Genomic DNA, 17,410 nt, shown 5'->3' on the forward strand with positions numbered 1-17,410 from the left:
TGCCTAAATACATTTTTCAGGTTACAGTTTGTTTTCTCTGATCTCCATTCAATCACGGTTTATTTACAAACAACAAGGTTGATTGTAAACACAATTTCAAAACGGATTAGATCCCATAAACACACACCAGTAGTTGAAAAACAGGGTTATTTACCCAGTGAAGACAACTTCTCCTTCATGAGTCCACAGGCTGAAGCTCTCCATCCTCCGCCATCACGCATCCGGTTTCATGTTTACATTCTACACGTGTCTTCACGACCGGATGATTGATCAGCTCTGATTGGTGAAGGGCAGCGAGCCATCTGATTGGTTCAACTCGGTGTCAATCAAGAGAGCGGGGAAACCCTAAGCAAAATATGGAATTTATTTTTGTTTTGTTGTTTTTTTGAACAACATGTTTCTGTTTCATCTTTACTTATTAATAGATATGTGGTAAAAAAAAAAAAACATACTAAAAATATACACTGCAAGATCAACAGAATGGAACAGAACTATAGAACATTACTTTGTCAGACAAGTGATATACTTCAACTACAGACTATTATATAAATAAAATAAGCAGCAATATACTGGACAAATTAGAGGGTCTCAAATAATTATCATCTGTATATGCATTTTACATTAAAATGTAAAAAAATAAAACAGTGAATTCCAGATATTAGGATGATATCAGTAAAGGTTTGAGAAGTGACCATTAGATGGGTTGTTTGCTGGTTTTCAGGCAAAGCCCTGTATCTATATTTTACCTTTAGTGTGAATAATACACCCAATCTTAATATTTATACTAACAGCAGTGAGACTGGATGAGGAATGTGCTGCAACCACCAGGCCGCAGTGTAAGCGTTAATCAAAAAGGGACACTGATATTGTACGCTGGTTAAATAAATAGAAATATTTAATAAATATTAACAAACATCTGGTTTCCAAACAAGTTCCCAGTCCGAGGTGGCGGTTACGTTGAGAAAGGTTTGAATAGCACATGAGGCGTCAATCGAAACCTGCAATCTGAAGTTGTGAAGCTCCTGACGAAACTTGCCGTTTGGTGTAACAGCAAAGCACCATGGGTAGTGAAGTTCTCGCCAAGACATAAAACATAACTGTTCTTGTGACTTTAATTCATCAGTTTGAATTTATTTAAAAAAAAGAACATGTTCATATTCAAAACAGACATACATCCAGATTTCCTTTACAAAGCACTTCTTTGTGTTAAAAATGATCCCTGCACGTTAATAACAATAACAACAATAATAGTGAAGGTTAAAGGCACAGTACGTCACTCCGCTACATCGTACAGGAAGGAGGTGAAAGTCTTTGAGCTGCACAGAGTTCTCTAGGAAAATAACGAAATATTACAGCATGTGATTAAATCAACTCGACTCAGCCAGCTGTGAAAATAATAAAATCTGCCGCCGCCACGTCGGTCGGTCCATTTTTCTTTTTTTTTTTTTACAAACTCCAGTCGTATGTTTCTGTCGTATTGTGGAGACAAACACAGTGGCAGAAATGTTGTGACTAAAATACATCGTCTTCATATACAGATAAAACATTTCTGTTGTGCAAACTGCAGGAAGCCTCCGACAAATATGGAGCTACATGCTGGCAGACAGCGTGCACCGCATGGACGGAGCGGCGGCGGCCATCATGGCGGGGCCATCATGGCGGGGCCACAATGTTCTTCGGGGAACGTGCGAATGTTTTGGGCGCCCGCGCTGCTGCCTGCGGTGACGAGACGGCGACGCATTTCCTGATAAATAACGTGCGATGTGACGATGGAGACAGACGGGGAGCCAGCTTCCCTCCATGGAACAATGTCCAGTCTCTCTCTCTCCGTCCGCACGGTGCCACGGCGGCCATGTTGGGCCGCTTGTCCACAACCTGCTTCCACAGGAAGTTGTCGCTCTCTACCATTTCCCCGGGATCGGCGTCCCGCACTCGTACCAGGACACGTAGCTGATGTGGGAGCGTCCGCCAATCTGCCCGAAGTGAACCGGCTCCTGACGGACGGCCCGGTAGAAACCTGCAGCGCAGAGAGTGAGGGCAGAGTTTACTGACTGTAGTACTGACTGACTGTAGTGCTGACTGTAGGGCTGATTATACTAATAACCATAGTACTGACTGACTGTAGCACTGACTGTAGTACTGACTGTAGTGCTGACTGTAGGGCTGATTATACTAATAACCATACTACTGACTGACTGTAGTGCTGACTGCAGTACTGACTGACTGTAGTACTGACTGTAGTGCTGATTATACTAATAACCATACTACTGACTGACTGTAGTGCTGACTGCAGTACTGACTGACTGTAGTACTGACTGTAGTACTGACTGTAGAGCTGACTGTAGTACTGATAATACTAATAACCATAGTACTGACTGACTGTAGTACTGACTGTAGTACTGACTGTAGTACTGATTATACTAATAACCATACTACTGACTGACTGTAGTACTGACTGTAGTGCTGACTGACTGTAGTGCTGACTGTAGTGCTGATTATACTAATAACCATACTACTGACTGACTGTAGCACTGACTGTAGTACTGACTGTAGTGCTGACTGTAGGGCTGATTATACTAATAACCATACTACTGACTGACTGTAGTACTGACTGTAGTGCTGATTATACTAATAACCATACTACTGACTGACTGTAGTGCTGACTGCAGTACTGACTGACTGTAGTACTGACTGTAGTACTGACTGTAGAGCTGACTGTAGTGCTGACTGTAGTACTGATAATACTAATAACCATAGTACTGACTGACTGTAGTACTGACTGTAGTACTGACTGTAGTACTGATTATACTAATAACCATACTACTGACTGACTGTAGTACTGACTGTAGTGCTGACTGACTGTAGTGCTGACTGTAGTGCTGATTATACTAATAACCATAGTACTGACTGACTGTAGTACTGACTGTAGTGCTGATTGTACTAATAACCATAGAACTGACTGACTGTAGTACTGACTGTAGTACTGACTGTAGTGCTGACTGTAGTGCTGATTATACTAATAACCATAGTACTGACTGACTGTAGTACTGACTGTAGTGCTGACTGTAGTGCTGATTATACTAATAACCATAGTACTGACTGACTGTGGTACTGACTGACTGTAGTACTGATTATACTAATAACCATAGTACTGACTGACTGTAGTACTGACTGTAGTGCTGATTATACTAATAACCATAGTACTGACTGACTGTAGTACTGACTGTAGCACTGACTGTAGTGCTGACTGTAGTGCTGATTATACTAATAACCATAGTACTGACTGACTGACTGTACTGACTGACTGTAGTACTGACTGTAGTGCCGATTATACTAATAATCATAGTACTGACTGACTGTAGTACTGACTGACTGTAGTACTGACTGTAGTACTGACTGTAGTGCTGATTATACTAATAACCATAGTACTGACTGACTGTAGTACTGACTGACTGTAATGCTGACTGTAGTGCTGATTATACTAATAACCATAGTACTGGCTGACTGACTGTACTGACTGACTGTAGTACTGACTGTAGTGCTGATTATACTAATAACCATAGTACTGGCTGACTGACTGTACTGACTGACTGTAGTACTGACTGTAGTGCTGATTATACTAATAACCATAGTACTGGCTGACTGACTGTACTGACTGACTGTAGTACTGACTGACTGTAATGCTGACTGTAGTGCTGATTATACTAATAACCATAGTACTGGCTGACTGACTGTACTGACTGACTGTAGCACTGACTGTAGTGCTGATTATACTAATAACCATAGTACTGACTGACTGTAGTACTGACTGACTGTAGCACTGACTGTAGTGCTGACTGTAGTGCTGACTGTAGTACTGACTGTAGTGCTGACTGTAGTGCTGATTATACTAATAACCATAGTACTGACTGACTGACTGTACTGACGGACTGTAGTACTGACTGTAGTGCCGATTATACTAATAATCATAGTACTTACTGACTGTAGTACTGACTGACTGTAGTACTGACTGTAGTACTGACTGTAGTGCTGATTATACTAATAACCATAGTACTGACTGACTGTAGTACTGACTGTAGTGCTGATTATACTAATAACCATAGTACTGACTGACTGTAGTACTGACTGACTGTAATGCTGACTGTAGTGCTGATTATACTAATAACCATAGTAATGGCTGACTGACTGTACTGACTGACTGTAGTACTGACTGTAGTGCTGATTATACTAATAACCATAGTACTGACTGTAGCACTGACTGTAGTGCTGACTGTAGTACTGACTGTAGTGCTGATTATACTAATAACCATACTACTGACTGACTGTAGGACTGAATAGTAGTAATATTAGTACTGTAATACCTAAATATTAGTTTTAGATGCATTGATATCAGTCATGGGAGCAGTAAGTCCTGTACTTGTAGTATTTATAGCAGGGATGCGAAAGTTACAGTAGTTTTATAAAGTGTCGTATTATCTGCAGTAACAGTGTCAAAGGCTCATTTATCCTCCATGTTCTGCATGCAGAAATGTACTTTCAATTGTACATGTCCGTCTCTCTGACAGTACTTACGGACACTGATGCCAGCTACTGCAGTACCAGCAGAAGCTGGCAGTGATATTCAAAGATGTTTATTCTGTGTGACACCGGAAGGTGTTTACAGTCTTCACATACCACCAGCTAATATGTTAATTCAGCGCAGCGCCCCCTGCTGGACTGAACAGTCGCTATGCATCAGACTCATGAAGTGTGTTTTCCATAAATATGAGACAACGACTCATCAGAGTGTTGCAGACTGTGTCCCAGTGATTTTAAGAAGTGGGTCGGTGTGTACCGGCTCTGGAGGGCAGGTGGTCCGCTTGGAGCTGACGACCCGTCCGTCCATCCAGGAACGAGTCGACGAACTGACAGTGGTCTTCCCCGAAACCCGTCTGATCCCCGATGTTGTAGAATTTACCTGCCGGGAGGAAAGATCGTCGATCAGGTCTGACTGAGAGACCAAACCCCGGAATCACAGTGATACAGGACCAAGGACCTGGTCGGACCAGAACCACTCACCATTGAGCGAGTCGCTCAGGTAGATCTTGTAGCGAAGGGAGTTGCAGAGCTGAATGCCCACAAACTTGCGGTACCAGGTTCTCTTGACGTACTGCTTCCCGTGGCAGTCGGAGTACGAGTCGGTCTTGAAGGGGAACTGAGTCCAGATGGCATCTTTTCCTGAACACAAGACAAAGATCCCCCCCATGAAGCCTTTGCGGTGCAATCGTCACCACGGTTACCTCGACTCGCCAACTTACCGGAGACGTTCTCGCTCACCCGAGGGTCCGCTGAGGAAAGACACGACAAGAGGATTACTCCAACTGTTCTGAAACGCTGGGGGGGGGGGGGGGGGGGGAGTGTGGCGTACCTGACTCGGTGTTGAAGGACACGGGTTCACTGGGGGGACCGGCGCCCAGCTCGTTCTTGGGCTTCACTTTGAACTCGTAGCTGAGGAGCAGAAGAAGAACCAGATGTAGGGATCAGAACAAAGGAGCTCGTTTCCTGATGCCGACGCTTTGCAGATTCCAGACTGCAGCTCGTTCAAAAGCAAAGACGGGAACTACAAGTTTCTTTGCTCAAGCAGACCTTTTTTTCTCATCTCATCAAATTATTGAGCAGCAAAACAGAACTATTGCACAATCAATGGTTCTTTGGGTTGTTTTACCAGGACAAACTCAAGACTTATTTGAAGTTTCTTTGTTCCAGCTACCGAGAGGAAAGTTCATCTGGATGAAAAAGAGTCCCGAAGCGTCTCAGACCTGCTGAAACCTGCAGCGGCTGTGTGACTTCATCCTCTGTAAATAAAGTCCGAGCCAGAGCAGCTCCTCCACTCGGCTCCTGTTTCTGCTCAAAGTCACACACACCACCACCACCACCACCACCACCTCCTCCTCTTCATCCTCCTCCTCCTCCTCAGCAGCTGGTTTTCCCACATCGAGCCTCATTATACGGGCGAGCGGCGTGTTTTACATGGTTGTGTTTAGTGGAGCTTGAAGCAGCACCAAGCTGCAGGTGTTCCCCCGGCGTCACCGCAAACCCCCCGGAACTTTTCACGCCCGAGCATCTGATCTGTGTATTCGAACTGAAGTCTGACGGAGAAGCATCTGCAAGAGCTCACCTGCTTTCTGGTTTCAGGTTCTCCACAGCCGTGTGCGTCTGGTTGGTGGTCAGGATGGAAACCTGCTCGCCGTCCGGCCCTTTAGCCGTGGAGATGACTTCATACTCTGAGAACAGACACAGTTCCAATAGTCCATTTCAACCTTTTTTAACCAACAGTTTGTGGCAAACGTTGATAAATCTTTCCGATTCCGAGATAAATAGCTATTCCGCGTCGGACTCTTTCATACCGGTGGTGTCGTTGTCCGTCTTCTCCCAGTCGAGGATGACGAAGGAGGGACATCCCTCCACCGTCACCACGGTGAGGTTGGAAGGTGGGCTCCTGGGCGGCGCCGTCACATTAGTCTCCCCGGGCTCGTTGGCAGAGAAGTAGTTGAGGGAGGAGGTAATGGAGCATGGCTCATCTGGCTTCTTCCCGGTTTGGTATATCACATGGGGCGCTGTGGCAGGAGGAGGAAGAGGAGGTCAGCTTGGGTGATGGACAGCGTGCAGGGCATGGGGTTCGGAAGAAGATGAGGGCGAGGAGGAGGAAGAGGAGGAATCGGTGCTCACCTACGTAGCGCTTCTTGCCCAGAGCGTCGAGGTCGGAGGCGGGCTGCGCTTTGAACAGGTCGGACTCCTCCCAGGTTTCCTGTCGAGATGCTGGAAGAAGAAAATCAGTGAGAAACAAGAAAGACAACCTCAAAGTGGGGCGGGGGGGGGTTCCATCATACCTGTGGGTGCGGGCGCGGTGGTGGTGGTGGTGGTCTGTCTGCGCTCTGGTTTGGTGGGTTTGGCAGTGGGGGCGGTCTGGACTTTAGCCTTGAGGATGGGTAAGTCGACGTTCTGCTTCAGACTGTTGACTTTGTCTGGAGGGAAGAGTGATGGTGAAGGTTGGGGCAGAGCATGGGGGAGTGGGGAGGAAGGACACTCGGGTCGGGGGGGGGGGGGGGTCTTACCTGTTTCTCCGGGTTTGCCCACCAGGTTTGGTTTCTTGTTGATCTGGATGGACGGACGAGCAGGAGAACCTGAAACGAGTCACGAACATCAGCATCCTTATTGCTAGTAGCAATCGACTGGTTCTACTGGTACACTATGATGGGAACCAGCATTTTTGTTGTATTAAACCAGTTTTAATCATGTTTTAGACTGGTTTTAAATTAATTTGAAACTGGCTTTAGACTGGTCGTGATCAAGGTTTAATCCTGAAATAAATTGGTTTTAAAATGATTTTAAAATAGTCAAACGGATTAATGGGTTTTCAGATGTTCGCTTGACAATGATGACATCAGGATTGGTTGGACTGGTCTCAGACTAGTTTAGGTCCAGTGTTATACTGATTACATGTTAATAATGTCAAACCTCTTCTGAACTGGTTTCAGACCATCGACAAACCAGTTTGAGAACCTTGACTTTGACTGATTTTGCAGTACTGAACAGTTCATTTTTACCTTGTTTTGGACTAGTTCGGAATAGTTTGCATTTGACCATCTCAGGGTGGTTTTTGGACCACTTTGGACCATCTTAGCCTGACTGCACATTATAGTCCCCTATAGTTCCACTGGACAAACTTTGGATCAGAACAGTTTTTACTTCTACACCGACATCATCAGATTGATTTTCTTGTGGGTTTTGAGCAGTTTTGTACTTGTTTTGACCTGCAGGAGCAGATAAACACGAGGCCATGCTTGAATTGATCTGCAGGGGTTTTTTCAGGCTTTCTGAGTCTGTTCCTCAGACGGCCAGCGAGCAGGACCAAACATGAAGCAGCTCCAACAACCAGGACGAACATTTCACCACATGAAAACCCAGCAGAAGCTCCAGCGTGGGACAGAGGGAGGACAGGATGGGTGGACAGATGAACAGGCGGATGGAGGTGAATTAATTAAACACGATGAATGAAGACACAGACAGCAGGGGGCGCTGCAACTGCAGGTGAAGGGTGAACAGTGAAACACACAGAGACAAGTAAGGGCTTTTTACCGAGTCCATGTCGGGACCATAAGGCCGGTTTGAGCGCAGAGCCGCCGCCGTGCGGCTTTCCGTTCACTGCTGGGAGAAAATCAGCATTACAAGAGGGAAAAAGGCTTGTTTGTGGAAAGTGAAGAGGACAACCAACCGAGTCCATGAACCATTTATCTGTAGTGGTTTTGTGTTTATTCATGATTGGGTTTTTTTGTCTGTTTGTGGTTGTTTTGTGTCATTTGGGTATTTACATTGTACTCTTATTGTGCAGTTTGTTTTCATGACGCCAGATGTCACTGGGACTCGTTTGGTTTTTTGATGCTCAAAGTTTAAAGAGGGGAAGTTTGCGTTTGGATGAAAGTGAAAGCTGTGAGGATCAGAAGAGCCGGAAGCTGGGAGGATTACCCCCAAGGACCCCTGAGGTCGGGGACCAGCTGCTGGGTCTATAGAGGGGAAAGAGGGGCCTGGTGGATCCGGTCTGTGGGGGCACTGCAGGCCTGTTGGGGCTCAGAGATCTGCTGTTGTGACCTAAAAGAGGAAGAGGAGTGGGGTTACAGGTGGCGGCGTGCTGGAGGAAGAGAAGCGAATAGCAGGGTTAGTGATGGGCCCTGCAGCATGATGGAGTTTAGGTGATGGCGTCCATGACCAGCTGCATGCTCCTGTGGATGAAATGGAGACGAGAGCCAAGCTGCAGAGCTCAAGAAAGAGGGCCGAGAAGAATTACCCCAGCTGTTAGTCTGAGCCCTCTCATTGGCCAGAGCCAACCTCACAAATGTGGAACTGTCCTTCGATTGGCTGACAGCTGTGAGGACAAAAACAAGGACGAGTCTGTTAAACCAGAGGGAGACTTCACTGACAGAATCGTCCTGAGCCTGTGGGATCAGAAACACAGATGGAAGAAGAGGAAGGAGAAGAAAAGTTTTGAAATGACGTCAAACTGTTGGCAGGCGACACTCTGCTCTCTTATCTTTTGATTGTTTTCACCATGACTGATGGAAACCATCATCTGTGACCACTTCTGGAAGCCATGGTCTGACTACAATTCTGAAAACCATATCCTGTCAACACTTTGGTCTGTGAACACTGCAGCTGTTACTCTCAGTAAACCAGACTTGTGGAACGCTGGCACACCCCCCGGCGACGCGCTGGTTTTGTTTGGAGTGACTGTGCTGGTTTCAGTCTCCCTGAGACTCCCTGTAATGAGGACCAACCTCAGAGGTAGCAACAAAATGAATTACCAGCAGAGTGTGGCGGCTTGTTTGGCGCCTTAACGGGTTCTTCAGTGGTCCGCCCCTGGGACGAACGGCGGCCGGCGGCTGAGAGAGTAACGGGGGAGGCAGCAGTGGTGCTGGTCTGAGGGGCTTGGGTGGGCTGGATGGGGCGGTCCTCCGGAACGTGAGGGGCGCTCTTAACCAAGTTTTCAGTGTCTGGGGTGAGAGGAGGGACAGACGGGGGGAGGGGGGGGGGGGGTCAGGACTATGGTAGGTGTCTTCACCTTCAGCGGGACCGGGGACCTCCCATGATCTGGACTCAGCAGACTGCATGTGGCGGCGTTTCCTCTCAGGAAACTTTGACCACGTCTGTGTCTGAACTTCAAACATGCTGCGACCTCATGCAGTCTGACCGAGGAGGAGGAGTTGCAGGGTGAGGAGGAGGAGGAGAGGGAGGAGGAGAAAACATGGCGGCTGAAGCACGTTCGCGATCACATGACCTCCGGCTGCAAGCTATTTGTTTCTTTACCTTGGTGACTTTCTGCGACGCCGCGCTCAGACTTTCTAACTGGTGGAGAACATGCCGACATGCAGCCAATCACAGCAGCTGCACAGCCCCGCCCATGTCCCTTCCTTAACAGACCCCGCCCCCCTCTGACTCTGCCCCTTCCCAGGTGCTGGGTGTAAGCAGGTGAAGCCTGAAAGAGTAACAACGTGGTTACCGAGCAACGGGTTGGCGGGCTCAGGGACGGTTTCCTGTTGGCCGAGAGGAGGCGCTGTGGGACAAAACGAGGAGGTGGCCAGTGAGAGCTGAAGGAGGAGGAGGAGGAGGAGGAGGAGGAGACACAGGTGGAGGAGGAGACACAGGTGGAGGAGGAGGGGGATGAATAATCACCAAAGGTGCGAGGAGCTGCAGGGAAGCCGCCATTTTTCAGCATGGTGGAGAATCGTCCCCTGGTGGCGTTGTGCAGCGCTGCAGGCACACAATGCATCGTTGGTTCAGACACTTTAAAACATCTTTAAACTGGAGTCAGTAATAAAATGCAAACAATTTCATTGTGTGTTAATCAACAATAAAATAATATAATGATTGAAATACAATTAAATGAATGGATGAAAAGCATAAATAAATTGGTGATTTGCTAAAATGATAAAAGGATGTTCAAGACAGAATTAATGAATAAATAAAGTTTTCATTTCATTAACCTTTAATATTGTGACTAAAATGTGAATTTATGAGATGCGTGACAGAAAACTGGTCTGGTGTGGATGAGAACCTCACCGGGACGAGGAGGGAAGAGGCCGTGAGGTTTCTGCAGAAACAAACACAAACATTTGAACTTTCAAACAGGAAAGAAAAAATGGAACTCAACTCAATATTCTTTCTTTATATAAGATTTTTCATTTTAAAAAACAACAACTTGTAATGACTTTTTTGACATACCAGTGAATTCACCAGCGGATTACGCAGCTTAAAAGTCTTCTGAATGTTTTTGTCTGAGAAATCCAGAGAGGAAGTATTTCAGTGACGGACATCCACATGACAAGAAGATGAAGAAAAGGAAGAAGGGGTTCATCTTACTGCCCATGTTGGTGTTGTGGAGGACTGGTTTGCTCCACGTGCCGCTGGTCTGGTCCTTGTTGGAGCGAACGCCGAACTCGTACGGCGTGTTGGGCTTCAGGTTGTCCACCACCGTGTCGCTGGTCGGACATGTTTGGTAGATCCACTTCCTGTTCCTCTCCCTGTAGCGGATGGTGTAGAACCTGTTGGAGAAAACCAGAACAAACAGCTTGACATCCGACTGGAGTTCCTCAGGGTTGGATTCTCGGTCCACTTCATATTCAAATGCGCATCTTCAATGGATCTTATTGGAAGAAACATCACAATTTTAGACCCGAGCTCATGACTTAAATTTGTTTTTTGTGTGTCTGAGATGCTTTGGGGACAGAAACAATCACATCCTGAAAAACATTTGTGACACAATCAGCCACACAAATGTTTTTGAAATGGCCACAAAATCTCACACACAGACTGAAGAAAAAGTGATGAAAACCAGAGTGGTAGAGGAATATAAATGCAGAGGAAAGATAAATAGTTTGGGTAAATAATTGTGCTCATGGAGCCACAGCGGTAACTTGTCAGCTGTGGACGCCTGATCCCATGTCCACTTCACTTAAAAACTGTTTTATATAATTACCAATCAAGTAGTCAAATTAATTACAAAATGACTGAACAATTTTGTTTGTGTTGTGTTAAATGATAACAACAAACTCAAAAAGTTCCAAAGTGCACAGAAAGTGGAGGAAAACTGAGGCTCAGGAGAGGCTCACGGAAAGGTACCGACCCGTCCTCAAGACATTCGTCCAGGATGTTCCCTTCGTACGGCGTCTTCGCCACGTTGCCCCATGACAGCAGAACCGCTGATGGAGTCACGGAACCGATGACCAGGTGCAGGGGTTTTTCCAGGTTCACCTTACCTGAGGAGACGGGAGGACGGGTGAAAGCAGTTAAAACCAGGTGAGGACAGTCGAGACCAAGAAAGACCAGGGACGGACGTTGTACCTGTGCAGTGCTTCTTGACATCGTTGGTTGGAATCGGTTGAACAGCGATCAGGTACTTCGGTTCAGCATCTGGAAGAACATTTGTCCGGTCAATGCAAAATAATAAAACACAACAGAAATTAAAAAAAAAAAAAAAAAAAAAATTAAAACCAGATCGACAAACAGAACATTTACACAACTTTTGCAGGCGAACTGAGACTTTGGGTTCGTGCTGCGACACGTCAGCAGTGAGTGGCTTTGTTTTGTGTTTCGTATCTTTCGAGTCGTGAGTGAGGACAGGCGCCGTCTGTCATCGTCTGCCGTCACCCAACACCTCTGCAGGTACACACAAGCGCCGCCCCCTCCCCCACCTCATCCATCAACTGCAAGCGGCGGCGAGCGCAGTTTTCTGGGGTCGCTTTGAAAACACGCGGGAGTGATGTGGCGTGCGGCTCTCACCCATCTCGGCCAGGTACGGCTCGCCGTCCTCGGGGAGCGGGATGAACTGTTTGGAGAACACGCCGCCGCCGTACCCCAGGATGTAGCCCTCCAGCTTCACGTCGGCGCTTGGACGCACAAACGTCATCACGATGGTGTCGTCCGTGGCGTTGATCCGCACCTTCAGGTTCTGACGGCGCTCTGAAGGCAACACGCCACATTATTAACACCGGAACCGGAAACTCCTCATCACAACTCACTGGGAAGCAAACAAACCCTCAGAGCTCGTAGATTAAACAAAAAAACCACATCGACGCTCAAAATAGAACAAAGCTACTGACAGTCAAGCACATCTCATGTGTCGGCTTAGTGATGACTGAGTGACGATTAGAAATCAAACACCCGAGGCCTGTAGTACGAAGCGGGATTAACATGCCGGGCCTTTCCGATCTTGTTTGGCGCGCGAGCCCATAAAAGGGGCGGAGTCTGGAGCCAATCACCAATCCTGCAGAGGAGCTTACGTAACGGAGGAGCAGGTGATGGAAATATGAAGAAATCAAACACTTGATCCCGGCCAACAGCAACACTGTTGTTGCAGTGGAAGCCAGGAGGGACTGTCAGAAACCTGCTGACTCGGTTAATGCAGAATTTCAAGAGATTATGTAATATTAATTCATCCGAGGACTGTCAACACTCCGATCACTCAATATATCTTTATAACGGCACAGACGTTTCTGGCGGAGCTCGTTTTTTTGGTTTCTATTTTCCGTTGAGTTCTTTTGCGGCTCTGCAGCTGCAGTTCTGCCCACTGGGACCATGAAGCTCATTATTTCAGATCAACCTGAGTGGAGCTGAACGGACTTGGGAACAAGAACAAGAAAACCTCCCTTGAAGCTGCGCTCCTCTCACGAGCACCACCTAAGAATGGGAAGGTCATTTTTCAAGAGACCTGATTGGTCCGGAGGCGGAGCTTTTGTGCTCCTTGATCTCTTGTCCAGAACATAGCCTGCTCCGGAGCAGGTTAGCCATTCAGACGAAGTCGCAATAATGATTTATCGCGGTAAGAAGTGCCAGAAAACCTAGAATCAACCCTGAAGGAATGAAAACCAGGCTGGAAACAGGCTGAGATGTTGTCGTGTGCTCTGCAGCGCCCCCTGCAGTGTGGATGTGTGCGTGCAGCAGCTGGCGGGGCCTTTAATGACGGTACGGAAGTGAAGCTGCACATTGAAGCAATCAGCACTAATGAGGCGCTCGGACGCGGTGCGAGCGGCAGGAACATCATGTGCCGATCCTGCTGCAGAGCTTAACGGAGAGGCGGGTCCTTCAACCGCAGACAAACAGCAACACCACAACCTCCAAAAGTACCAAGGAGTACAAAGTGTACCACCAAACACCAACAAGTACTGCAAGAAGAAAACACACAAACATGCACAAAACTCAGGTTTGCAAAGTTTTATCCTCAGAGATCATATGAAGTACTGAATCATCAACAAAGTATTACTGACAAAAGTCCTGCAAGAGGCACAAACTATTAGTAAAACTAGTGCAACTTCTATCTGCACCGCGAGAAGAGGCACAGTGAACGAGGCCACGTTGGGAAAAGTCCAAAGAAATGCATGAGGCAGTGAGATGTGACGGTGTCCGAGGCGTCGCGGCGGCCAGAGAGAAACAGCTGCAGTCGTTTTGAGTTCCTCCGGTTGAAGAACATGAGTGACGGCAGGAGGTGGGCGGGGCTTGTCAGTGAAGTTCCTCTCCATGTAATAAAAACAGAAAAACCAGATGTGTGTGTGTTCTCGCTGGAGTCTCATTAAAATGTGTCCCCGAGTGCTTTTTTAAATTTCTTTTTTTTTAACGGCATTAATTACATTTCATTTTGTCATAATAACCCTCCGTGGAGAGGCCCCCCGCCTCTGTTGTTGTTGGCTTCCTCTGGCGCATTGAGGTAATCCTCTCCAAGTGGCCCTGACAGTTTCCTCTGCAGGGGATTTTTATCGTCTTACATAACTACAGACTTTTTGGAGGAAAATAGAGACGCCAGCTACATCACGTGCAGCCGAGACGTCAAACTGACGCTAAGACAAGCCGCCACTCACAAAAAGAAAACGCCTCAGAAACGGCGGCAGGAATGTCGACTCTGCAAAACACATCTCCTCTGTCCGTTCATTCAACGCTGGCGGGGATCAACGCACACCGATTGACGTTGCCAGGGACCGATATTAACAAAAGATAACGCTCAAGGTCTTTTATTCCTGGAAACGAGCACAAAAGGTAACAGGCGTTCAGGCTACGTGATGCTAGTCGGTGTCGGTGATGTTGGCTCTGATACCAACAGGTGTCTTTGCTCACATCCATCCTAACAAGCGTGTCGTTCTCCGACTCCTTTCATCAAAATATTTCACTCCTGTTCCCTTGTTTTTCCAACTCCACTGAATTTCTCTCCATCATTTCAGCCTATTATTCATGTCATCAGTGAGAATGTCCACATTCTGTCACTTCTCTCCTGCAATTATTTCACATTATTTAGCTCATGTGCATTATTTCACACAAGTTCGAGGATTTTAAGGTTAAAATCATCCATCGACTTCCATCTGGACAAATACTTTCCCAGAACTTATTCCACTGTTCGTTTCATCACATTTTATTCCTACACATTTTCTCTGTTCATGGCAAACTTAACACCCACTTCAGATTTTGTTTTGAATTTACTTCTAAAAAATATATATACAATTAATTATTTTACAGGTTTTCTGTCCATTCAGTTATTTAAAGTTTAAAGTGACTCACTGACCTTCATTGTTGTGGCTCTTTCACTGCATTTTGTACATGTTCTAGATTCATTCCAGACATATTTACACTGGTTGACTCTTCAGAACTTCAGAGGTGAGCTTTAAGTTTCCTGCAGTGTGTGTGTGTGTGTGTGTGTGTGTGTGTGTGTGTGTGTGTGTGTGTGTGTGTGTGTGTATCTTTGTGTCAGTTTCCTCCATCGACTTGCACCTTTTATTTTTAAACCCTCGTGTCCTTGTTTCATGCAGCGACTCACCTCTGATCCTCTGAGCCAGGACGAGCTGCAGCACGACCGCCAGCAGGAGGAGGAGGACAGAGGAGCCTGCCATGAGGAAGAGGAGGAGGAGGAGGAGGTGAGGATGAAGGATGAAGGAGCGCTTCACTGAACCGAGGCAGAGAGTGGTTGCGGGACTTGTTCAGTCTGGGGACGTCCTCACTGTGGAGAAGGGTACCACCAAGACACCAGCATGTATAGGCTCCACGTGTGGGCGTGGCTCTGGGAGTGGGCGTGGCTTGGGAGCCACCAGCAGCCCACATGTGCCCCGCCCCCCCCAACCTCCCCTCTTCTTGCTCTGGACTTTAAACATGACTGTTTTCTCTCTCTGTTTCTCTGCTTTCTTCATCACCTCCTCCTCCTCCTCCTGGCCCCGCCCTCTCCTCCACCCCCGAACCCCTCCACCCCCCCCCCCCCCCCCCACTCTTTAAAATGCCCCTCAGCATAACATTAAACATTTTTATTTCTTTGTACTTGTTTATCTCAACAACAAACATTTCAAATAGATCCCTGGTGGTTTTCCTTGGTGCTTCCCAGCCCCCCTGTGGCCCCCCAGGAGTGTGTGGAGAAAGCCTCGCAGCAGCGACCCCAACCCCCCCACTGGGCCCCCCCATCTGATGGTCCCCCTGGTCTTTGTACCAGTCGTCCTCCAGGAGGTGACAAACCTCCATGTACTCAGGAACTTGTCCCTCCAGGGCCCCTCTTAACAAACTGACCCCCCCCCCCATTTAGTTCTCAGGCCTCCTCAGCTGTGTGTGTGTGTGTGTGTGTGTGTGTGTGTGTGTGTGTGTGTCCTCACATGTTGCTGCTGTGATTGTGTCCACATGTTGTGATCGGCACTCCCATTGGCTCCCACAGCAGGTTAGTGGGCGTGGTCCCCGCAGGAATTCAAACCTGCGGACCATCAGCGAGCCGGGCAACGCCGACCACTGACAAGCGTCTTTCGGCGCCGCGTTGCCAAGCCCCAGGTCGGCGAGGTCCGTCTTTCACGTGTCTCCGCCGCTCACACTCGAGCACGATGGGGGGAAAAGGACAGAACCCGCCCACTGCACACGTGCATGCTGGGAGCGGCTGATCGGGAGCTGATGAAGAGGGGGATGAGGGGGGACAGCGGAGGGTCCCACACGTGGCGTGGCATGCGACAGGACGCAGGCAAGGCTGCCAAACAGCAGCTGCAGAGGAAAGTGTGAGAGGAGCAGTGGATCGGGGCTGAGAACAGAGACGCCTGGAGAGTCCTCGGCACAAAACATCCTGAAAGTGAAGGCATGAAAGCACGTCGCCCCACACTTTATGCAAACACGATTAAAAATAGCCTGACAGAATGACCCAAAGCAACTCGAAAAGGCCTGAAAACAGCATTAAAACACACCTAGAACGAGCCTCAAAAGTGCCAGAAAACAGCCTCAAGGAGGCCTCAAAACGACTTTACTAAAACACTGAAAACATCCTTTGAAATCCACCCAAAACAGCCTCAAAAGCTCTTTTTTAAAAAAGCATGAAAAAAACAAAAGACTGCCTCAAAAATGCTGGAAACAGAATTCATAGTGGAAAACAAAACCCCCCACAAAACACAAAAAAAAGCAGACAAACAAAAATGCTTTAAACCAGATCAGACTCACAATTTGTTTAAAAACAGCTTCACTGGCATAAAATGCACAAAAAAACCTAAAAAAAAACCCTAAAAAAACAGCCTCAAAAACACCTGAAGAGCTGAAGAAACACCTGCAGACACAACAAAGTGCGGCACCACGTTCACACAGCTCTTCCTCGTGTCCTCGTCCCGTTAAACCCTTCCATCAAACGGCGTTAACGACGGACTTCAGCTAATTAAACACGTCATGATAAGAAACACGCTCGCCGCCTCGGGTGAAACGTTCCCACTGCGCGCTGCTAATTAGGCTAATGCTCACATTTTTATGGTCTGTTTGGAGACGAGAGGTTTTCCTGATTAAAGCTGGTCTGAATTAGAACATTTACAAACACACACACACACACACACACACACTGTAGCAGAGCCATCGCTGTAACCACACAAGTAAAACTTTACGTTTCCTGCAGCCT

The 17,410-nt window shown here is 47.3% G+C and overlaps 1 protein-coding gene across 7 annotated transcripts; it reads right to left on the reverse strand.

The window, feature by feature from the left end:
- Window positions 1–872: 872 nt before the first annotated feature.
- Window positions 873–15,525, reverse strand: abi3bpb (ABI family, member 3 (NESH) binding protein b). 7 transcript variants are annotated; one of them, XM_080519715.1, is made up of 23 exons: window positions 15,332–15,525; window positions 12,313–12,492; window positions 11,875–11,943; window positions 11,657–11,789; window positions 10,894–11,075; window positions 10,756–10,808; window positions 10,594–10,624; window positions 10,207–10,284; window positions 10,034–10,087; window positions 9,339–9,527; window positions 8,825–8,902; window positions 8,506–8,628; window positions 8,119–8,184; window positions 7,095–7,163; window positions 6,870–7,004; window positions 6,709–6,798; window positions 6,387–6,596; window positions 6,158–6,263; window positions 5,408–5,487; window positions 5,298–5,327; window positions 5,059–5,217; window positions 4,835–4,957; window positions 873–2,017 (listed from the first exon to the last, which is right to left on the reverse strand). In XM_080519715.1, the coding sequence occupies exons 1-23, from the start codon at window positions 15,402–15,404 to the stop codon at window positions 1,902–1,904; spliced, it is 2,427 nt and encodes an 808-aa protein (XP_080375841.1). In that variant the 5' UTR covers window positions 15,405–15,525; the 3' UTR covers window positions 873–1,901. The 7 variants fall into 7 exon arrangements, with proteins under 7 accessions (XP_080375841.1, XP_080375840.1, XP_080375842.1 ...); XM_080519714.1 differs by having other exon boundaries at window positions 8,119–8,187; XM_080519716.1 differs by lacking the exon at window positions 10,034–10,087 and having other exon boundaries at window positions 8,119–8,187.
- Window positions 15,526–17,410: the final 1,885 nt, after the last annotated feature.

The sequence above is a fragment of the Blennius ocellaris genome, assembly GCF_963422515.1.
Source record: "Blennius ocellaris genome assembly, chromosome: 24".
Classification (NCBI taxonomy): Eukaryota; Metazoa; Chordata; class Actinopteri; order Blenniiformes; family Blenniidae; genus Blennius; species Blennius ocellaris.